The following is a 24,246-nucleotide window of genomic DNA, read 5'->3' as shown; positions in this document are numbered from 1 at the left end:
ATTCATTTACAATACACTTATACTTAAGTATACAACACCACCACACTTAAGTATCATTTAAGCACCTACTTAGGAGAAACATCAGTCGTGTCAAAGGTGCCGCTGACTCGCCCGGCTGCCACATACCAGCTCAGTACAATACGTAACATAATATTTTGATTTAAGAGTTTATTTCACGTGCACGGCGCCATTGTGAATGACCAGCACCGCTGTTGGTGTGGCACGTCTTTGGTAAATGAGCGCACAGAGTCGAAAGTCCTTTAGCGAAAGAGTAGGTATACATTTCGGTAATACCTAGGTATATATGTATTTTGTTTTTCTAAAAGGGTAAAGGGACCCCTGACCATTAGGTCCAGTCGTGACCGACTCTGGGGTTGCGGCGCTCATCTCGCTTTATTGGCCGAGGGAGCCGACATACAGCTTCCGGGTCATGTGGCCAGCATGACTAAGCCGCTTCTTGCAAACCAGAGCAGCTCACGGAAACGCCGTTTGCCTTCCCGCCGGAATGGTACCTATTTATCTACTTGCACTTTGATGTGCTTTCGAACTGCTATGTTGGCAGGAGCTCACCCCGTTGCGGGGATTCGAACCACCGACCTTCTGATCAGCAAGCCCAAGAGGCTCAGTGGTTTAACCCACAGCGCCACCCACGTCCCTTTGTTTTTCTAGCTTGATCAAAATTATTTATTATTTCATGACAGGTAGATAGTTAAGAGCTTAGGGACTTCAGTGGCGGGTGCCCCCCAGAATTCGGCACCCGGGTGCCCCACACCCCTTGCGCCCCCGGGTAAAGATGGCCCTGGTTGCTGCCTTCAGCATCACTGCTGCTGCTAAGTTGTGCTGGAACAGGCACCATGGTCCTTCTTGGTCCAGGCTTGCCCTCCCCCACTCCGCAGCCTTTGGCTTGGAAAAGGTCACGTGGCAGGAAAACGAAAGAAAACATGATTGTGCTAAAATAGCCAATCTGCCCTGTGCTGGATGCAGAAAGCAAAGCCGTCCAGCCAACCGGCACTCTCTGTCGTCAATTCCTTGGCTCTCAGGGTCAGCTTCCTCCAGGGTCGCAGCAGCAAAGTCAAGTAACAGATTCGCCAAGCATGGAAGGAAGAGGATCCGTGTGGAAGGCTTGGCCCTGCCCGACCCGCCGCTCCCCACCAGGAGGTCCTTCTCGGGACCAGGTAATTGGTCCAGGCCTTTGAGGCTGCATGGCCAGGGTCAAAGGCCGCACAGACGTCCCTGGAATGCTCCTCTCACAAAGCACAGGGGAGGGCACCACGTCCGACACCCGTCCCCACAACCTTCTGCACTCAGTAGCATCTCTGGACTGCACGTTTGCAACTTCGGAAATTGGCCTTGCTGCTTCCACTAATGTCACTGTTTCCCCTGGGATCTGGTCCACCTGATCTCCACCTGCACAGCACATCCCACCCTCTCCCCAAAGCACTTGGGCACTCTGCGTACTTCAGATGGGGCGTTTGCTCCTGCATGGAACCTGGGCACTTTGAGGGAGGTCAGATTGCCTTTGCAGACCATGTATGAATGCACCACCAAGAGCGACAAAGACCGCAGCAGCGTTGAGGGAAATACTGTGGGGTCCTTGCATATGGGGCGGCTAAAAAAAACCTCCCAGTGGGTCTAGCCCCTCGCCCAGAAAGGGGCCTGGCCCCTCGGCCAGCTAGAGTGATGCATGCAAGGAAAAGCCAAGTATCTGGGTGATTTGGCTAGGCATTAGGACCATGGTAAGGTCCTGCATTTTCCCGAGGGGTCCAGCAATTGTGGTTTCCTCTGTGGTACCACAAGGGTTATAATAATAATTTATTTTTTATACCTCACCCATCTGGCTGGGTTTCCCCAGCCACTCTGGGCGGCTTCCAACCGAATATTAAAAACAATACAGTGTCAGACATTAAAAACATTCCTAAACAGGGCTGCCTCAGTTGTCTTTAAAAAGTAAAATAGATGTTTATTGCCTTGATATCTGGTGGGAGGGTGTTCCACAGGGCAGGCGCCACTACCGAGAAGGCCCTCTGCCTGGTTCCCTGTAACCTCATTTCTTGCAGTGAAGGAACCGTCAGAAGGCCCTCGGCGCTGGACCTCAGTGTCTGGGCTAGATGATGGGGGTGGAGACGCTCCTTCAGGTATATAGTAGTTCAGTAGGTAAGCCATGACTACATACCCCATGAGCAGAAATAATTCGCAAACCCCCTCCTGGCCACAAAATATTTCTGCTCGCAGAGCTGTGGAATATGGGTCTCCTTCTACATTTTTTGCTAGCATGGAGGGGAAAGGGGTGAGCAGGTACTATTCGGCCATGTATTACGTACATTTAACTTGTGCGATTTCAACCTTGCATGGTTGAAGGCCAGCCTGAAATTGCAGAAATTAAAGGCATGCAAGTTTTGCTCAGTGCAGAAAGAGCTTTTAAGCTTTCTGCCTTGCTTACTGGGCTACGAAAGAGTAAGGATTGTCGCAAGGGGGAAGTTTTTGAGTGTACGCATTTTTTGAGTCTACACAGAACTCATGGAACCAAGCCTCCCATATGAGATGTGACCATGGTAGGTTTCATCCTCTCTTGGCACGGTGCAGAAGGAAGCTGTCGCTCCTTGAAGCTGAAGGCGGCGATGCCCCTCCCCTCCTGCCCCAATGTCTTTTGTCCCCACCAAGTGTGGCACAGCAGCCTGGGCAGCTTTGAGCAGCAACCTGGCACATCCCAGCCCTTCCACTTGGCCACAGCTGCAGATACCTTCTCAGAACTGGCTGCCGTCTAACCTCACCTGCCCTCGCAGGCCTGGCTGGCGCTGGCCTCCATTTGGAACATCTGTTTGCTCAAAGGGCCGCTTATTATCGGAGATGCGGAGATGAGAGACCTGAGGGTAAGCAGGTTAAACACTTCAGAAGCAGTAGCCCAGGTGCTTCCTCCAGAGTAGGGGAAGTGCCCCACCTGCTGGTGGCGAGGGAGAATGGCACCTCTCTGCTTGCAGTCTGGGGCCGGTCACTTTTGCCGGAGTTGCGTTTAGACTTTGCCAGGAAAGCTCTTCCCCTCAGAAATGCCACCCCAAAGGACTTTGGAGTCTGAGCTCTGATGCTCCATGATGCCTCCCCCCTGTTTCTCTGTGGCACAGAGGGCGAGGGCTGGAGCTGTGCTGTGCTTCGCCAACCATTTCTCACAAGCTGAACAGCTCTCCTTCGAAAATGGCTCCTTCCCATGGAGCAAGCGGCCTGGATTTCATGGACGAGTTCCGGGAGAAGGAAATGGGGAGCAAGCAAGCTTCTGTGTTGTGGCTTCAGAAAGGGCCTCATCCTGCCTGCCTGGACGGTGCTGCCTGGACTCTGCATCGGTCAATAGCATCCTTCTTCCAGGAGCAGAAGAGGCCACCTCACATCAGCTAGGTGAACGATGAGAAGCAACTCCCAAGCCAAGATCGCTGAAGCCAGCCATGAATCCTCTCTCCTCCTCCTCCCAAACACCTGCTCCTTCCTGCCTTTCCATGGTGATCTGAGCCACCCCTTTGCTGGAGACACCGGACAGCTGGCCTGCCAGAGACGAAACTTAAGAGGCTTTTCTCACCGGTCCTTGACCCATCTTAGCTTCAGCATGGTCAAGAGATGAAAAAGTAAAGCTTTTGGAGTGCTGAGGAGTCGGGGCTGTTGGTGAGGTCCTGCTCCAGGTCAACTCTCCTGTTCCATGTCTGCAGGCTACACATCAAAGACATCAACTTCCAGAGACTCGGTTGCAGCCTTTCTCAAGCTCCAGCTGATGGCTTGAGGGTCTCCACTTCTTAGGGGTCCTGAACGTTCTCCCAGCATTCCTGGTCCAGGCCAGACTCACTTCCTTCCTTGGAGGGCACACACCACACCCACTTAGGTCAGCCACGCAGACAGATCCCTCCGGCTTAGCCTGGTGGCAGAACTTGGTGCGGCTTTCCTCAGGGAATCAACCTTCCAGGCGGCCCACCGATACTAACCATTTACTTATTTCTTTGCAGGGTTTATAAACCCATCCTTCTGAATTACCATGGCATTGTGCAGGGGGGGGGGGGGAATAAAAAGCAAATCCAATGCAAAACAATACATTAAGCCCACATGTAAAACCAACAGGTGGAACATCAAAGAATTTTGAGATTAAAAGTAGAAATTGTTGGTGAAAACATAATATTCAGTTTGCCAATGGCCTCTATCCCTCCCCCCCCCTTTTTTCCTCTTGCTCCATAGCTACCCTGGCACCATTGTGGTAGCAGCAGCCATCATGCTGGTTTAAAGGCCAGTTATAGTCCATGTGGATCTCTCTGGATGTGATCTCAATTTGGCCCGCTTTTGGCGAGATGGCAACATGCATCCGAGTAGTAGAAGCACAGGAGCTGGGTGCCCAAGGAAGTGGCCCTGCCAGTCCTTCGCCACATCCCTGGGGTTTCATCCCCTCCAGACACATCTCCCCACCTGTCCCTAGAATCTCCAGGTGGACCTTCATAAACACCAACAGCTTGGGATGGGCACATCCCATGGGAGGTGAGGGTAGGGAAGGATTTGAACTGGTGCTTCCCGACTTTCAACGTCTCTGAGAAACATTTGCTCTTTCCTTCCAGAAACCCGAGAAGACAGGACCAAGAGGCTCTTCCGACACTACACTGTGGGCTCGTACGACAACTTCACTTCTCACAGGTAAGGACCTTCCTGGCATGTATTGGCTGCCCTGCAGCCAGGATTTCCACTCCAGGTAAGGGAGGTCCATGGGGCAATCGTGGGCTGGCAGAACAGGTTTCCTCCTGCAATGCTGCAGGTGTGTGTGTGTGTGTGTGTGAGAGAGAGAGAGAGAGAGAGAGAGAGAGAGAGAGAGAGAGAGTGTATTCCACGTTGCGTGGACCTAGAAGGTGGGGAGAGCTTTGTGGTGTGTACAAGACAAGTTGTGTTTCCGAGGCGGCAGAGCTAACGTGGAGCACAGAATCATAGAATTGTAGCATGAGAAGGGACCCCGGGGACATCTAGACCTGCCACCTGCATTGCAACCCAAGGCACTCAAACCTGCTAGGACGTTCCATGGGTGTTGGCATTGTGCCAATTCTAGGCTGGTGACACATGGTGGGGCATTCTTGGTGGCAGCCCCATTCTATTGTGCTTCATCCCTGATTTCAATCTACTGTATGGCTACTTTTAGCTACTTTTTTGTTACTTCCTTTTATATCTCACCTTCCTTCTGTTAAGGGAAAAAAATTCCTGGGTGAGAGACTACTCAACAGCCCAGCTCGTCAGGGTGCAAGTCCCCTGTGGGTTCATGTGGTCAGTAAAAGAAGGAAGTTCCAGCCAAGTAATCTGGAGCAAAACAGTGGTCAGTAGACCATGATCTTTATTGTTGTGCAACAGGTCCCCACAGGAGTAAGAACCCCGAGTAAGGGGTGACCCCCTCTTTAAAAACTTCCCTCTTTCCCCCAGAATACACTTCAAGAGGCATCATTGATACATCATCACCACATCACTTGTTGTTGTTGTTGTTTAGTCGTTTAGTCGTGTCCGACTCTTCGTGACCCCATGGACCAGAGAACGCCAGGCACCTCTGTCCTCCGCTGCCTCCCGCAGTTTGGTCAAACTCATGCTGGTAACCTCGAAAACACTATCCAACCATCTCGTCCTCTGTCGTCCCCTTCTCCTTGTGCCCTCCATCTTTCCCAACATCAGGGTCTTTTCCAGGGAGTCTTCTCTTCTCATGAGGTGGCCAAAGTACTGGAGCCTCAGCTTCAGGATCTGTCCTTCCAGTGAGCACTCAGGGCTGATTTACTTCAGAAGGGATAGGTTTGATCTTCTTGCAGTCCATGGGACTCTCATGAGTCTCCTCCAGCACCAGAATTCAAAAGCATCAATTCTTCGGCGATTAGCCTTCTTTATGGTCCAGCTCTCCCTTCCATACATCACTAGCATGTCACAAATGGGGAGGGGTCTACAAGGCTTACACAAGTTCAACATGAGGTCCCTTTATCAGACCCCTTTCCCAACACCTCTTAACTCCCCATCACCAGAAGAACAATAAAACTCTTTACAGATCCTTGCCCTCGGGACTTGTCTGGAGATTGGCTTTCAGAACACCTGACTTTCTCCTGTTCTCTCTCTCTCTCAGCTATTCCACCCAATGCCACCCAGATGTGTGCCGTGTTCATCAGCTGATAGGCAGGGGTTAAATCCTGCTCAGCTTCACTGTACACCCCTCTTCCCCTCCTGGGAACAGCTGAGCATGAGGCTCTTTGAAAGCCCTTTTGCAAACAGTCCTTCTGCACTGCACTTTCAACCTCTGGTTTTCAGGCTCTCAAAGTGCAGGGTGGGGACTTTTTTTTGCAAGAGGACTTTCAAAGAGCCTTTCGTGATGCTTTGAAGCCGCTGCCATTGAGGTTTTAAAAGAGGATTGGACAAATATATGGAGAAGCCTATTGATAGCTACTAGTCAGAATAACCATGTTTCACCTCCACAGCTGGAGGCGGCAAAGCTCCCAAAAACCAGTTGCTGGGAACCGCAGGAGAGGAGAGTGGGTCTTGTGTTCCAATCCTGCTTGTGGGTTTCTCATTTGGGCATCTGGTTGGTCCCTATGAAAAAAAGGGTGCTGGAGAAGATGGGTCATTGCCCTGATCCATACCATTTTTTTCTGTTCTGGAAGTCTTTCTGCATGATTGTCACCCTAAGGTTTGGGGAAAACATCGAGACCGAAGAACCCAGGAGTCCGTTCCTTTGCTGCAGCTGATAAGTCTCAGTCTGGCTGACGGACGGACGGAAGCAATCTGAGATCAGGCCTGGAAATGAAGGCGCTGGGAATAAGCAGATAATTTAGGGATTGTTTTGACTCAATCAGGAGGCTTAGCTCTCCAGGAGGAGAGATTAAAGCAGTGACTGTTCACGGGGCCATCTGGATGGAACTGGGGGGCTCGGGAGAGGTGGAGGGAGGAGAGAGCAACAGCCTCCGGGTCCTCGCCAGCAGACAGTAGGCTTACTCTTGTGTCACTGGGATATGGCAGGCCGTAGCTGGCTGGTTTCTTGCATTCTGGTGGGGCAGGGGCTGCTCTCCTCATCAGAACACCAGAGCAGCCTCCCCACAACTTGATGCCTCCCCCCCACCCCAGGTATTTTGGACTAAAACTCACAACAGCCCTGAATATTGGTCAGGCTGGCTGGGAATGATTCTTAGTCAGAAATCCAGGTCTAACTTTCCCTTTGCCACATGATACCTGTGATAATAATAATGATAATAATAATAATAATAATAATAAAATTTTATTTATACCCCACCCTTCCCAGTTCAGGGCAGGGCAGGTCTCATCCTGCATACGAGATGGAGCTGGTAGACAGCCACCCTGGACACGGATTTGACCTGTGCCTCCATGGACAGCTGTGAGTCCAGAATGACTCCCAGGCTGCGCAGCTGGTACTTCAGGGGCACAGTTGCCCCATTCAGGACCAGGGAATCCCCCACACCCACCCGCCCCCTGTCCCCCCAAAAAAGTACTTCTGTCTTGTCAGGATTCAACCTCAATCTGTTAGCCGCCATCCATCCTCCAACCGCCTCCAGGCACTCACACAGGACCTTCACTGCCTTCACTGGTTCCGATTTGAAAGAGAGGTAGAGCTGGGTGCCAGAAGAAACTGCATGATGCGCCAGTAGCAGCGCAGCGAGATGCCTTCCTCTGCCCACCTGCAGCAAAACCTGTCTCTCCCCTGTTGCTCTCTGCAGCCACAGCAGGTGCTGCAAGCTCCCAACACTTTGACTTCACCCCAAGGTGCTCTCCTCCATCGTCTCCCGATGCAGACGGATGCCGGCCGTTTGCTCAGAGCTGCTTTTGCCAACCAGTGGTAATTTTAGCCCCCGAACATCTGGAGGGTGCCAGGTTGGAAAAGCCTGGTTCAGAGCTCTGTGATTCCTGCATTGCAGGGGGTTGAGCTGGTTGACCTTTGGGGTTCCTTCCAACCCTACAATTCTGTGATTCTCTGAATCTGTGAAGCAGTACAAGGTCTGCAAGCTCTGGTCTGCTCTTGACTTTGGCCTTTGCTCTCTATTCTTCCCCCTCATCAGGGTCGATTTGATTTAAATGAAATCAATTTAAATCACTAGTCAATAAGACTTGATTTGAATCTTTTTTATTTTTTTACGGAAAGTCTCATTCTTGTTGGTATCAGCTTAATATTTACAACCAGATGAAGGTTTCGTTTTTGGAATAATCAATTTTCAGAGTAGTTTTTACCGTTATATCAAAAATTTCTGATTTGGTTATACTATTAGAAATACATAGGCACATAATTATAAAATCACTGTGAGGTTTAATCAATTAACTGTTTATATTTGGACAACTTTTCTGCTGTACTTTATTGGCAGGAGAAAAACAATCATTTCCTTAATAACAATTTAAACAATTTATTTAACTAAAACAATAACGTAATAGCATATGTATCCATGTTTGTTAACTGATGTGGTTAAACAATTAAAAATAAAAATAAAACTTAGACTGAGTTTTAGCCCACATGAAAACTTAAAACATATCCTTCTTTCCTGATGAATAGCCTTTGGACTATAATGTAACTTCAATAGAAAACTATCTTTAGAAAGATTTTTCCTCCGAGAGCATTTTATTTTAAAAAATCTAATTAAAATTTTAAAAAATCTGATTTAAATCAAAGAAATCTGATTTAAATCAAAGAAATCCAATTTAAATAATAAAAAAATCCGATTTTTATTTTTAAAAACCATTGATTTTTATCCACCCTGCCCCTCCTCCCAAGAGGAAGGGCTATAGCTCAGCGGTCGGGCATCCGTTCAGTCCCAAAAAGCATCTCTAGTCAGGGCTGGGAGACACTCCTTGAGTCTGAAACCCTGGAGAGCCACTGCTGTCCGTCTGTGCAGATAGCAAAGTCTTAGATGAAGAGGCTTGCTTGCTACATTCCTCCGTTTGAGAGCAGCGCCTCTTCCTTCCTCCACAGGCTCCTCCTTTGTCAATTTCCTCTTCTCCCTCTGCTTCTCTGATCCTTGAAGTGCTCTGGCGTGGTTTCCACGGCAACCGATATGTCAGCGTAGACTAGCATTTCCCCCCCCCCCCAAAAAAAAACATGGCTTCAAGTCAACTGAGGCTGGAGTGAAAGGCAGCTGTGGGGTGATCTAGCAAGAGCGGAAGGGCAGGATCCAGGCATCAAACCCTCCATCCCACCTGGGGCCTCCCAGATCTTCTGGACCATGCCTCCCATCATTAGCCTCGGCCAGTGGTGGGCATTTGTGGTCCAGAACATCTGGTTGGGGATATTTCATTTGGTCCAGGATACCCAGTTAAACTATGGAACTCCCTGCCACAGGAGGCAGTGATGGCCACCAACTTGGATGGCTTTGAAAGAGAATTAGGCAAATTCCTGGAGGAGGAGAGGAATATCAATGGCTACCAGCCCAATCAGAGGCAGCAATGTTTCTGAATACCAGTTGCTGGAAACCACAGGTTGGGAAGAGAGGTCTTGTGCACTAATCCTGCTTGCTGGTTTTGCTATGGGGTATCTGGTCGGCCTCTGATCAGGTTGCCCCAAAGGCCAAAGGTCTGAAGAAAACAAGAGAAATGTATGGATCGCCCTTAGGAGTCTAGCAAGGCTTGGAGGTGACTGCTGGCTTGGCCAAGGACTGTGGAAGGAGAATGGAGGGGTCTTGGGTCTTTGAAGACCTTGGGCTGCAATAGGCCCAAGTTTGTTCCTGTCCTAAGGCCCTGTCTCTTTTAGAATGGACATGGGTGGCACTGTGGTCTAAACCACTGAGCCTCTTGGCTTGCTGATCAGAAGGTCAGCAGTTCAAATCCCAGCAATGGGGTGAGCTCCCTTTGCTCAGTCCCAGCTCCTGCCAACCTAGCAGCTCGAAAGCACGCCAGTACAAGTAGATCGGGGGTAGGCAACCTAAGGCCTGTGGGCTGGATGCAGCCCAAGCACCTTCTCAATCCAGCCCACGGACGGTCCAGGAATCAGCGTGTTTTTACATGAGTAGAATGCATCCTTTTATTTCAAATGCATCTCTGTGTTATTTGTGGGGCATAGGAATTCATTCCCCCCCAATATATATATATATATAGTCCAGCCCACCACATGGTCTGAGGGATGGTGGACCGGCCCATGGCTGAGAAACGTTGCTAACCCCTGAAGTAGATAAATAGGTACCGCTGTGGTTTCCATCACAGTGTCCCATTGCACCAGAAGAGGTTTAGTCCTCCTGGCCACATCCGCCTTCTTAATGGTCCAGCTCTCACTTCCATACATCACTACTGGGAAAACCATAGCTTTCACTATACAGACCTTTGTTGGCAAGGTGATGTCTCTGCTGAAAACGTTAGAGCTAGAATTAAAAGGTGAGGTGTGTCTCTGAGCACATCCTGAGACCCAAAATTCATTTTCAGCACCAAAGTGGGTTCTTCCCCCCCCCCCCCCAAGCTAGCTTCCTGTGGCCCAGTTTTAGGTGTCAAAAGCCACTTCGCTGCTCCCCAGGAACCCTTTCTGGCAGCTGACTGCAAACCGCTCGGAGTTCTCCCACCTTTCCCCGTCTGTCTACCTCCTTCCCACACCTGGTTCACAGGTGGCCCTTTGAACCCCTGCGCCACTCGCACAGCCCTGGAGAGGGCAGCAGCATGCAGGTCCCAGCTGCAGCAGCGCTTCCACCCGAGGGTGTGTGCCTGAGCTGAGCATGGATTCCAGAGAACCCTGGCAGGCAGAGAGACCGGAGGGGGGGGCTGGTGCGTGCAAGAGCGTGGGTGGGTGTTGGGCGTGTGTCTCTGCTGCAGTGTGCATGCATGCATGAGTGAGTGAGTGAGTGAGAGAGGAAGCATGGCACCTGCCGGCACACCTCATGTGTGAGAGCCACGCGTGGCAACCTCCTCTGCCATGCCCAGTGAATCCCTTGACCAGGTGGAGAAGGGAGGGTTTGCACAGCAGCCTTTCACGCTGGGCTCTGTCTCAAGCAGGGGGGCTTTCTTCTCCCCTCTCCCCACCACCAACCACCATACTGGCCCCCTTCCCCAAAATGATGGATTTGCCTGCGCTCTCTCCTTCCTCTCTCTCTCTCTCTCTCTCTCTCTCTCTCTCTCTCTCTCTCTCTCTTCCTCCCTCCCTCCCTCTCTTTCTTCCATTGAGAAATAGCATCAGCTTTGTTAAAAGCAAGGCAGTGGAGCACAGCTCTGCCTCACCCCCCTTCCCTCTCCCCTCTCTCTTTTTTTAATGACAGACAGTTACTTAGCAACAGAGGGGAGTTTTAGGAGAAGGTGAGAGTGACAGCAGAAAGAAACTCCACAGTCGCCCTCTCCCGGTGCACACTCCCCCCCCCCTTTGCACCCCACATGCACACGAACACGCAACCGCTGGGCACCTTCCCTCCCTCTCCCTTTGGGTCCCCCTCCTAGTTGGGGGGGAGAGAGAGAAAGAGAGAGAGAGTCTCTTTGCAAAGGGTGGCTTCTTGCCCGCCCCCACCCCCCAGCTAAGGCGGCTCCATTGAAAGGAAAGCCCCCCTCGCGCACGGGATCAGTAAGCGCTCTGCATCCACATGCAGGTGACTGAGCAGGGGTGGGGGAGCGGGCAGCGGGGAGGGGGGAGGGCCTGGCGCCCCCCCTCCGAAGCAGGGAGGGGAAGAAAGGAGCTTCCTTTGCCCGGGGAGAGCGGGAGGGCGAGAGCCTCTGCCCGCCTCCCCGCCTGACGGGCTCCTGCCTGCGATGAGCGCCTGGCTGGGAAGAGGCCCCCCCTCGAAGGCAGGGCGCGATGGTGCTGACGGCTCCCCCCGGCTTCATTTTCTTGTGCTCTTTCCTGCCCAGTGACTACATCATCGAGGAGAAGGCAGCTGTCCTGCAGAAGAGGGAGCATGAGGGCTTTGGCTTCGTCCTCCGGGGCGCCAAAGGTAAGACCCGGTGGACTGGGGGGGGCGGCGGTGGGAGGACAGGGAGAGGGCTGGCTGCATGATGGGAGTGGCATGGAGCTGGACCCAGGTGATGGCGGGGCTTCCTGGCACTGGGTCCTGCCCGCCGGCGGGGTCTTGTGGCAGCGTATCTCTGGGAAAGGGTGTGTGAGAGACACAAAGATGGTGCCCCCTTTGCATGCCCGAGAGCGCAGGGGATCCTTTGTGTGTGTGTGGCTGTGTGTGGCACAGGTTGTGCCCTCTCCTCCTGCATGCCACAATGCCTCTCCTCCCCAAAACGGGCACCCCACAGCAAAGGGGGCACCTCTCCCTGAGAAATGCTCCTTTCTCCCAAATACCTTCCCCCTGGGTGCAGCCCTCCTCCCCGAAGAGGGCTCCCCTGCTCCTCTCTCAGAGGGGGCGGGTTGCCGCTGTGACCCACATGCTCATTGCCAGGAATTGGAAAGCACTTCTCCCCCCCCCCCCCCGCACAAGCTGTGGCTTCTTTGCCAAGGGGGGGTGGTCGGCTAGATTCCCTCTGGAAGAGGGCTTTGTGTCTGGAATGGGAGAGGGAGAGAGCACTCACGGTCTGGGGGAATTTGTTCCTGGGAGTGGGGTGGTGGGTTTTCTTGGGGGGTGGGGGCATACCCAGGGAAACTGAAGTCTGGGCTTTGGGGTGGGGACGCACCTCCTGAAGGGATGGACCGAGAGGGATGTCGGTGTGTGATTTGGGGAGACTGCCAAGCGATTGCCTCCATCCACTCCAGATGCAAAGGAATTAGGACACCCCCTGGGTGGGTTTATGGTTGGCAGGAAAAAGGAGGAGGGGGCCCCCTGAGAGTTTGCAGCCTCCTCTCTGCTATTTCCCAGCCCTTCACGTCTTCCCAAAGCTCTGTTAGCGATTCTGCCTTACCCCCCCCCCCCACATTCATTTGCAGGCTCCCTTTGTAACATGCGAGAAGCCCCCCAGGACCACCCCCTTCCCCCTTGGGGGAATATACACATACACATATACATATACATACATATATATACATATACATACATACTGTATGCATATACATATACATATATATTTCATTTGCGTCCATTGCTTCAAAGAGCTCAAGGCACATGGTTCCTCCTCTCCCCATTTTATCCTCACAACAACCCTGTGAGGTAGGCCTGCCCGAGAGAAGGCAATGACTGGTCCATGGCCATCCGGTGTGAGCTTCATGATGGCTGAGTGTGGTATTTGAACCCTGGTCTCTCAGGTCCTGGGAGGGACGTGGGTGGCACTGTGGGTGAAACCACAGAGCCTAGGACTTACCGATCAGAAGGTCGGCGGTTCAAATCCCCAGGACAGGGTGAGCTCCCGTTGCTCAGTCCCTGCTCCTGTGCAAGTAGATAAATAGGTACCGCTTCAGCGGGAAGGTAAACGGCGTTTCCGGGTGCTGCTCTGGTTCGCCAGAAGCGGCTCAGTCCTGCTGGCCACATGAGCCAGAAGCTGTACGCCAGCTCCCTCGGCCAGTAAAGCGAGATGAGCGCTGCAACCACAGAGTCGGCCACGACTGGACCTAACGGTCAGGGGTCCCTTTACCTTTACCTCTCAGGTCCTAGTCCAGAACTCTTAACAACTGCACCACCAGGCGGTTCAGCAGGGAAGGAAGAAGCAGATGCCTGGAGCCAGGAGTTGCTTTCTGCCTTCCAGGTGTGGGGAGAGAACCTCCAGCTCTTGCAGGAGATGTCTCCCTGAGCCTTGGTGCTAGCGCCACTGGAGATCCCAGCTCATGCGATGGTGCCCTTCCCTGGCCTCTGCTACAGGTTGTGGGGTGCTGCGGGCTCCCATTTTCTGACTCACAACAGCGAATCGGTGCGAGGTCCAAGTGTGCAAAATTTCCATCATGCCTGGATGACATCTCAACAGCTTTGGTGTCCTGAGGGAGACCACAACCACCTTGGTCCTAGTGATAGAAGACACCCAAACACCCAGGTGATGGTGGGAATAATAATAATAATTTATTATTTGTACCCCACCCATTTGGCTGGGTTTCTCCAGCCACTCTGGGAAGCTTCCAACAAAGACCAAAAATACACTAAAATGTCACACAGTAAAAACTTCCCTGAACACAGCTGCCTTCAGATGTCTTCTGAATGTCAGGTAGTTGTTTTTCTCTTTGACATCTGGAGAGAGCGTGTTCCACAGGGCGGACGCCACTACTGAGAAGGCCCTCTGCCTGGTTCCCTGTAACCTCACTTCTCGCAGTGAGGGAACCGCCAGAAGGCCCTCAGTGCTGGACCTCAGCATCTGGGCAGAATGCTGGGGGTGGAGATGCTCCTTCAAGATGGTCCTGTCAATATGTGCAAGGAAACATGAGCCGCTGGGGGGTGGGCTTTGCCCTATGGGGTGGGCAGAAGGGCAGAGAGAAACATCTCAAGATGAGTGCCTTTTGCCTGATGGGGGGGGGGATGAGTATTGCTGTAGCATCTCTGTGTCCTTGCGATCCCGAGCTTTCCTTTCCAGAAAAGCCAAGCAGATTTTTCCAGCCCTGCTGTGCCTGCAGAGAGTGGGTTGCCTAAGGGGTCAGCAAGCAAACAAGTGCCCCCCCTTTGCCAGGGTAGAGTGGTCTTGGGGTCCAGAGGCTTCCAGGAGCCTCCCCCCCCCCCAAGAGGAAAGCCACACACCTTTAACAAAAGCAAGGGAATGGGCGCTGATGTTTCCGAACAATAAGAGGACGGATACAATTTCTCTTTGCTTGCATTTTCAAATCGTTGGAGCCAAACATAAGTGGTAGAGTCAACCATCTCTTCTGGGGATGGCATCTCTGATAGTGGGGAGCAAAGCTATTTCTCTACCTCTGTGTCTCCGTTTGGGGTGATTCCCATAGCTGTGCACCTGCCTCTTGCTGTGGTTGTTGCCTTCAAGGAAGAGGCCCTCAGTAGCCTGGAGAGAATCCTTTTGCCCTCCGATCATCCATTTGGCTCAACCGTGCCCCCAAACAAAGCCTAATCACGAAAATACAATAAATTATTCAAAAGAAAGCAAATGTATGTATCTGTGCTTTGCATATTTATGGTGGGCCTTGACTCGGAGAACAGCATCTGGGCCAAAGATGCTATGCCCCTGATTTAAAGGTCTGTGGCCTGCATTGATATCCCCAAAGCTCTTGGGAGGTGGAGAGGTCACCTAGGGTCATAGAACCTTTGGGTCATCTGGTCCAACCCTTTGCGATACAGGAATTCCTGCTAAAAAATCCCTGACAAACGGCCATCCAAGCTCTGTTGGAAAACCTCCAAGGAAGGAGAGACGATGACTTCCTGAGGGAGTCTGTTCCACCCGCGACCACTCTTACCCTCAAAAAGTTCTTCCTTTGAATCCATTGGTTTGGGTCCTACCATTTTTAGCAGCAGAAAACAAGCTTGCTCCATCTTCCATGGAAGAGCCCTTGTGATCATTCAAAGGTGCCCACCTCTCAGACTTCTCTTCTCCAGGCCAAACAAGCCCAACTTCCTCCAGCATTCCTCACAAGACCTGGTTTCCAACCCCTTTATTGTCTTGGTTCCCCTCCTCTGCCCACCTTCCAGCTTGTCAATACCCTTCTAAAACTATGGTGCCCAGAACCGGACATCGGACCCCAGGTGTGGCCTGACCAAGGCAGAAGAGAACGGTTCTATGGCTTCCCTTGATCTGGACTTATCCATAAAAGTTCTCTCCTCCCAAGAACCCAGTTCCATGGGAGAAACTGAGCAGCCAGCTGCCAGAGTAGCACTGCGACTAAGAGGTCGCCCCCAGTTCGAATCTCACTTCTTTAGCAGTGGGTGTCTTTAGACCAGCCCCCCTTCCTATCTCAGAGCCTCCTGTGTACAGCGATGGGATGATGACAGTGGCCTACCTTGCAGGGTCATCGCAAGAACTGCAGTGTGATTATGAGAAACCAGAAGGAGAACACTTCAGTCTCCCAGGACATTCTATACAAGATCTCAAAGTAGCTGTCTTATTACAAAAGAATTTCAGCAATAGACTGGAAAGAGAAGTTGCTGAATTACAACTTATTACCAAACTTATAAACCATGGAGAGACCTGGTCTGAATAGAGACGTTGGATTCTTATCTCATTATACATGATAAAGCTATTTTTAGCCATCTCACCCCTTGCTTTTTCCTATAAGACCCAATTGCAGTGGTTAACAGTCAACAGGTTTACCACACCTATCCGCCAATCACCCATTCCCACCACCCTTCTGAGTAATACCCCTCCCCACCCTCTCACTATCTTTTTGTTAAAAAAAGAAAAAAAAATTATTAAATTTTCCATTTTAACAACCCAGTCAAATCACATTGAATATTCCAAATTATACAAATACATATCATATAATCCAAATATTCTGCCAGATTATAATTTTTTTGCTGGGACTTCCCATGCTTCACTATCTATAAGGGTCTGGTGACTTCTGTTTCAGTGTATCTGAAGAAGTGTGCATGCACACGAAAGCTCATACCAAGAATGGTCTCTAAGGTGCCACTGGAAGGAATTTTTTTATTTTATTTTATTTATTTTGTTTCGACTACGGCAAACCAACACGGCTACCTACCTGTAACTATGATCATCTGGGCCATTTTAAGCACAATATGGGTTCTGAAGAGGGTCTGATGGGTGCCTGTGATGAACGAAGGCTACCCAATTGCAGAGCCACTGTGGTGTAGTGGTTAAGAGCCGTAGGTTCGTAATCTGGTGAACCGGGTTCGCGTCTCCGCTCCTCCACATGCAGCTGCTGGGTGACCTTGGGCCAGTCACACTTCTTTGAAGTCTCTCAGCCCCACTCACCTCACAGAGTGTTTGTTGTGGGGCAGGAAGGGAAAGGAGATTGTTAGCTGCTTTGAGACTCCTGAAGGGGAGTGATAAAGTGGGATATCAAATCCAATTCTAGGCCTACCTGGAGATTGTGAGTCCTGCCAAGGGGCTTTTGCCTTAGGAGCTGAAGCTGTTTTTCTTGGTTTCTCCAGCTCTAAAGCCTCCATACCCTTCATGCGCACCATGAACCCCCCGTGGAGTCTCTGGGGTCCCCACTCCATCCTCCTCCATCTCCCTCTCATCTCCCTTCAGCTATGACTCTCTGCGCAGGGAGGAGAGCATTCACATACAAAGAAACAGGATCAGTCTCTTTTTTAAAAAAAAAAAAAAATATTTATTGGAGTTTCAAAAAATTACAGAAATAAAGAAAAGAAAAAGAAAAACAGAAAATACAAAATACAGAAAAAATAAAAACAATTAAAAACAAGTCCATCTTTCCATGTCTTATCTTTCATTTGCTTATTTCCTTGACCTCCTCTCACCTCCCTTTTTTGTATTCTAGTTCAATTAGTTATTTCAGCAAATCCTTTCCATCTTTGTTTTTTTCTTACTAATTTATCTTAATATATTGTAACTTTACGTTCTGACCTGTTGACAATCCATTTTTACTTAATCCTTTATAACATTACTGCTAAAACCACATAACTTCATTGCAGCATCCTTCTAACATTCCTTAATTTTACAATGTTTCTGTAACAGATAGGTAGCCGTGTTGGTCTGCCATAATCAAAACAAAAAAATTTCCTTCCAGTAGCACCTTAAAGACCAACTAAGTCAGTTCTTGGTATGAGCTTTCGTGTGCATGCACACTTCTTCAGATACACTGAAACAGAAGTCACCCATTCCCACCACCCTTCTGAGTAATACCCCTCCCCACCTTCTCACTATATAGAAGGGTCTGGTGACTTCTGTTTCAGTGTATCTGAAGAAGTGTGCATGCACACGAAAGCTCATACCAATGTTTCTGTAGATAGTCTTTAAATTTCTTCCAGTCTTCTTCTACTGACTCTTCTCCCTGGTCTCACCAATGGCATCAGTCTAACCAACGGCAAACAATTCGAAGCAGAGAAGGCCGTGTGGAAACCCAGAGTAAGAAGGAGCTGCCTTCTCCTAGGCCAGAACGGTGCTCCGTATAGCTCAGTGCTGGTGCTGTCTACACTGGCTAGCAGACAGCAGTTCTCCAGGGATTCCTTCTAGCAAGGACTGAACCTGGGTCCTTCCGCATGCCAAGCTGCGATGGCTCTTTCCATTCCAAGACAACATTGCCAAGCCTAGGCAGCAGACACAACCCCTCTCCCTCCCACTTCCCCAAGGGGGGCCTTTGCCTCCTGAAGCTCCAGAGACTGATGGTATCCCGACAATCCGCATTTACATTCTCGCTCTCCCTTGTTGTCCAAGTGGAAGCAGCTAAACCTCTGCACTTGGGAGGTGATGACGCTTCTTTGGCAGGAGAGAGAAATAGAGGGCTTGCCTACACTTCCGCTTGTTCTGTTCCTAGAAAGCACTGGTCCGAGGATTTCTCTGCTTGACCTGCACTTTCTAGGCATGGATTTTTTGCTAAATCGGAGCAAACATCAATCTGGAGAAAACCTGAATTGCTATTTGTTCCTATCAAGCACTAGAGAGTGGGTTTTTCCCTAGGGAAAGCGGGGCACAAGGGGAAGTGTATGTAGATACGCCCTGAGAGCCTTTGAGAGCTCCAGACTGTTGCTATGGCCTCTGCATGGGGCTCTACTTAAGAACCAAAGAGCCGGCTGGATCAGGCCAATAGCCCATCTGTTCTCAGCGGGGCCAGCCAGGTGTTGGTGGGAAACCAGCAAGCAGGATTAAAGTGCAAGAGCACCTTTGACTGTGGAGGCAGAGCACCTTGGATAGCTCTCTCCTCCTCCATCCATTTGTCTGATCCCCTTTCAAAGCCACCTAGATCAGTGGTCATCTCTGCCCCCTGTGGGAGGGAGTTCCATAGGTTAAATATTCTCTCTGTGGGGCAGGAGCAAGCCTGTTTTCTCCTCCTCAGGAGGGTAGGACCCAATCCAACGGCTTCAAGTTACGAGAAAGGAGTTTGCAACTAAACTTCAGGAAGAACTTTCTGAGGGTAGCGGCTGTTTCACACTGGAATGAACTTCCAGAAGAGGTGGTGGACTCTCCTTCCTTGGAGCTTTTAAGAAGAGGTTGGGTGGCCACCCGTCATGTATGATCTAGTTGAGATTCCTGCATTGCAGGGGGTAGGACTAGATGACCCTTGGTGTCCCTTCCAAGTCAACAATTCTATAACTCTATTAACTTCATCTCTGTCATGCATAATTTTATGATCTTCTATCGTGTTGCCTCTTCCTCTCCATTTCCCTAAACTGAAGAGTCCCAACCCCTGCAACCGTTCCTCATTGTGGAGTGGCTCCATCCCTCCCCCCCCCCCGCTCCAAATTTGTCTATTTCATTTTACATATTAAAATTTACAGTCATACCACAACACCTTCCATAATTACAAGATTCCCACAAATCTCAATACTTCCCTCTTCCCCGGGTCCCATTGTTAAACCTTTTCTATTGCATCTTTTTATAAAAATCCACATTTTTTTAACATCTCCATTGTATCCATAGTTCCTCTTACATTACAAGTGTTACTGCAACCCCACTAACAATTTTAACTGTTTACATTGGTCTCCCAGGTCAATTATAATTTCACCCCATTCCTTATTAAAATTTTGGTCTCCCTGATTTCTGATTTTTCCAGTCATTTTTGCCATTTTGGCATAGTCCAACAATTTGATTTGCCATTCTTCTCTGGTAGGGATTTTGTCTTCTTTCCATCTCTGGGCCAATATAATCTGTGCAGCTGTGGTTGCATACATAAACAATCTTTTCTGTTCCCTTGGGATTTCGGCACCTCAAATTCCTAATAAGAAAACTTCTGGGTTTTTTGTAAAAGTTATTTGAAACATTTTTTTTTTCAATTCAATATATATCATTTCCCAGAACGCTTTTATTACTTTGCATGTCCACCACATATGATAGAAGGTGCCTTCCTTTTCTTTACATTTCCAACAGATATTTGTACCTGTCTTCTTCATTTTTGCTAATTTACTGGGAGTTAAATACCAATGGTACATCATTTTCATATCATTTCCTTTCAACGTACAACATGCCGTAAATTTCAAATTGTGTCTCCATAGTTTCTCCCCTGATGAAAGCTGTATATTATATCCCAAATCTCTTGCCCAGTGTATCTGTCCCTTCCCAGTCCCAGCAGGTACCAGACACAACAACAATAATATATTTGTACCCTGCCCATCTGCCTGGGTTTCCCCAGCCACTCTGGGCGGCTTCCAACAAACACCAAAAATAAACTAAAATGTCACACATTAAAAACTTCCCTGAACAGAGCTGCCTTAAGATGTCTTCTGAATGTCAGGTAGTTGTTTATCTCTTTGACATATGATGTGAGGGTGTTCCACAGGGAAGGCGCCACCACTGAGAAGGCCCTCTGCATGGTTCCCTGTAGTTTTGCTTCCCAGAGTAAGGGAACCACCAGAAGGCCCACCAGAAGCGGTTTAGTCCTGCTGGCCACATGACCCAGAAAGCTGTCTGTGGACAAACGCTGGCTCCCTTGGCCTGAGAGCAAGAGGAGCGCTGCAACCCCATAGTTCCCTTTGACTGGACTTAACCTTCCAGGGGTCCTTTACCTTTTTACCTAAGGTTTGCTCCTGAGCCTTTTGTTCTCCTGAAGATACCCCACAAGGTATCGGAGGTTTAGAATCAGAGTTCTCCAAGATGGGCTACCTGGTAGAAGTTTATAAATCATGCATAGCATTGAGAAAGTGGATGAGAAAAGGTTTTCTCCTGCTCTCAGGAGACTAGAACTCATGAACTCTCCAGGATTTCTAACTGGCAGGGATCTGACGTTTTCCTTTCCTGGGGCTGATTCTCACCTTTCAGCACAGCCAGTCTCTCTCCAGACATGCATCACTTCCGAGGTTGAACCTGCCAATGACTCACAGCTGCTTCATCAAAAGTGAAGCCTTCTTGCCCATCACTCTTCATCCAAAACCCCCACAGCCCTAAGGAAATTAGAACCAGCAGCTTGCAGAACCAGCTGCACAATAATGCAAAGCAGTTTTCTAAATATATGTGTATATATGGCATGCAATTGGACAATGAAACTGCTATGCAATTCAAGAAGAGCAGCATTTGGTCTAAGCTGGAAGCCAGAGCGGGAGTCACGAGCCCAGAGGGGGCTTCTAGGCCAGGACAGAGAGGACAAAATGGGGTTGCAGGTTCTTGTGGGATCAACACCATTGCCAGAGCCAGATTTAGGGTGGTGTGGGTGGTTCTGCCTCACGGGACGCCAAGCCAAGGGGGGGAAGCAAAATTGAGACAACTCATATGTGAGAAGATCCATATGGGGATGCCAAATATTGTTTTTTTTATAATATTTATTAAAAGTTTTTCATTTACAGTAAAAAAGAAAGTGAACATAACATTGCATATCACATATTTTCTTATCACTTCTGGACTTCCTCACATCTCCCGCTCCTGCGTTCTAGTTTAGTACACTTAAAAACAACAATTTATTCCCTTATCTTCATCCTTAGTATCAGATTTCGAATATATTTCAAATTTTAGATACATTTATTCCAATCCTTACAAAAGAAAATTTAATTTAGCCTAATAATTATCTTAAAAAAAAAGATTTTTCATCTTATATTTAAATTATCTTCATGATTTACTTCATCTATTTTGATGGTGCCAATTTGTCTAAAATCAAGCATCCTGCTTAACATTCATACAGTTTACAATATTTTCGTAGATAAAGCTTGAATTTTTTCCAGTCCTCTTCAACAATTTCTTCTCCCAGGTCTCGGATTCTGCCAGTCATCTCAGCCAGTTCCATGCAGTTCATCAGTTGCATCTGCCATTCTTCCAGGGTGGGTAGATCTTGGGTTTTCCAGTGTTTAGCAATAAGTATCCTTGCTGCTGTTGTTGCGTACATGAAAAAAGTTCGATCCTTCTTTAACACCCCTTGGCCGACAATACCCAAGAGGAAGGCCTCTGGTTTCTTAAGGAAGGTATACTTAAATACCTTTTTCAGCTCATTATATATCATTTCCCAGAAGACCTTCACCTTAGGGCAGGTCCACCAAAGGTGAAAGAACGTTCCTTCATTTTCCTTACATTTCCAACACTTATTATCAGACAAGTGGTATATTTTTGCAAGTTTGACTGGGGTCATGTACCATCTATATATCATTTTCATTACATTTTCTTTCAAAGCATTACATGCAGTGAAATTCAACCCGGGGATGCCAAATATTGGACATGCATAGCGCACCGTATTACAAAAGATTGCTAAATTTTGCCCCTGCCATTGCTTGATTAACCGTGTGCAACCCCTGCTTTGCCGCCGAACCGGCATTTTGCCTGTGTGCCACACCGATCTGAGCTTTAAAAGTTTTTTTGGTAAGAACAGCAACCTGAGTTCCAAGTTCTTCATGGAGTGGGAACCAGGACAGTTTGAGGGCATCAGGGACTCTGCCAGCTAGTGGAAGTCAGCTGAGCCCCAGGGCAAGACAGTCTTTGGAACTGGGGCTTGTCAAAAGGTCTCAGGCTTTAGGGTTTTTCTGTTTGCCTCGTCTGGGCCAAAGCTAAATCTGCACAGCGCCAATTGGCTGCCGTTTCTGTCAATCACAAAGCTGCCTTGCCTCTACTTGGAGCCGGCAGTCCATAGCACTGATTGGCCAGCCCTCATGTCACTCACAAAGGCGTCTTCACCGTACAGTTTTCAAAGTGTTTGGAAACAGTGAAAAACTATGGACAAAATAAACATTTCATCAGATAGACGTATCAGGCACTCAAGTGATTGAGAAGGATAAAAACGAAAAAGGGATATCAAAGATCCAAAAGGAGCTCTCCAAATTGGAGAAACGGACATTTGAATCAGAGAATCCGAGAGTTGGAAGGGACCCTGGGTCCTCTGCAATGTAGAAATCTTGCCCATAGCCATTCCTGGGCTCGAACCACCAACCTTTTGGTTAACAGCCGGACGCACCGAGGCAAAAAGTAATAATCCAATTTTGCGTGTAAACTTATGGGGTTGGCAGTGACCGATGAGGACTAGCATCTTGGGGGTCATCAACAATGCTTTTGGTAGAAGACTGATAGCTTTTGTTGCTAACTCAGTGACTGCACAGGAATTTAACGTTTTAGTCAAGAATGGGAAATATTTTAGTCCAGAGCGGGAGACGTCATTGGACCCCAGCTCCAGCCAGGCTGGCCAGTGGTCAAAATGATGGGAGCTGCAGTTCCACAACTTCTGGAGGGGCTCCGCTCCCCCAGGTTCACCATCCCTGGTTTAAGTTCATAAATTCGGCAAGAGCTCCCCAAAGCCCCCTGGATCCACTCCTTTTTAGCTTGTGGGCTACACTCTGTTCTTCACAGTTTCTGCAATCCTTCGGTTATGCTAATCTCTTTATCATATCTTGCCATTGCGACCATCTCAGATCAATTGTTGGTCTCTTCTGCCTTATTTAGCTCCTTCTCTTACCCCCTCCCCGTTGCCTCTCTGAATGGTTTCCTGCTTCTGAGGCACTTGCCATTTGTTTTCAGATTTGTGCTCCTCCTTTCTTCCCCGTAAAGTGTTTGCGCTCTTTCTTCTGCTCACTGGGGCAAGACATTCCCTTTTCAAAGGCAGCCTCGCCTCCCTCCCTCGCCTCTCGTCCTCCTGGACCCCTTTCTTCTCCACGACGCACCTTTTAGCCGGAGCCTCTTTCTTTGCGTTAACTGAGACCTTCAAAGGATGCTAAACGCCTTTTGAGAGTCGCATTTCCTTTGCAGGCAGCCATGGAACAATTCTAGCCTTCAGAAATATTTTCAACCACTTCATACGGCGCAGGAATCAGGGCTCCTCCAGTCGACCTCATTATTCAGCATCCGTCCCGATTCCTTTGCACAAGGCTTTTCGGAGGGTAGATCACAGCCAGCCTTTATCAAACATTTATTCCGATTTGCTTGCAGGGAGGTTACATGGCAATGAGCAACCATCCTGATTTGCTTACAGGGTTTTAAAACAGCATCCCGTTCATCATTTGATCATCTCCCATCTTTCATTGTCCCTTCCCTAATCACAAAAGGTCCATTTGTTGTTGTTTAAGTGGGTTTGTTGCACTTGGTCAACAGAGCTCTGCAATCCAGTTGTGTTGCAGAAATCTAAATTTCTGGAATGCCCTTCATTCCCTCCTTGCAAATCCTGAGAGCCTGAATGTGACCTTAGGCTGAAAGTAATATCTTTGATGCGGGTGGTGCTGTGGTCTAAACCACTGAGCCTTGAGCTTGCTGATCAGAAGGTTGGTGGTTTGAATCCCCGCGATGGGGTGAGCTCCCGTTGCTCAGTCCCAGCTCCTGCCAACCTAGCACTTCAAAAGCACATCAAAGTGCAAGTAGATAAATAGGTACCGCTCCGGTGGGAAGGTAAACGCGTTTCCGTGCGCTGCTCTGGTTCTCCAGAAGTGGTTTAGTCATGCTGGCCACATGACCTGGAAGCTGTATGCCGGCTCC

At 49.2% G+C, this 24,246-nt stretch overlaps 1 protein-coding gene across 9 annotated transcripts in view; it reads left to right on the top strand.

Annotated features, from left to right (window-relative positions):
• SHANK3 (SH3 and multiple ankyrin repeat domains 3) overlaps positions 1 to 24,246 on the top strand; it is a 410,336-nt gene that overhangs the window by 307,632 nt on the left and 78,458 nt on the right. For all 9 annotated transcript variants that reach the window (XR_014555552.1, XR_014555553.1, XM_083699824.1 and 6 more), the window contains 2 exons: positions 4,581 to 4,656; positions 11,785 to 11,867. Coding sequence is in view for 7 of the 9 variants with exons in the window: in XM_083699824.1 (XP_083555950.1) it covers positions 4,581 to 4,656; positions 11,785 to 11,867 (159 nt within the window). In the remaining 2 variants the exon portion in view is untranslated. The remainder of the gene's footprint in view (positions 1 to 4,580; positions 4,657 to 11,784; positions 11,868 to 24,246) is intronic.

Source organism: Podarcis gaigeae, assembly GCF_964106915.1.
Source record: "Podarcis gaigeae genome assembly, chromosome: 10".
In the NCBI taxonomy this organism is placed as follows: domain Eukaryota; kingdom Metazoa; phylum Chordata; class Lepidosauria; order Squamata; family Lacertidae; genus Podarcis; species Podarcis gaigeae.
The sequence above is the reverse complement of the archived record's forward strand: the minus strand, read 5'-3'. Positions and strand labels throughout refer to the sequence as shown.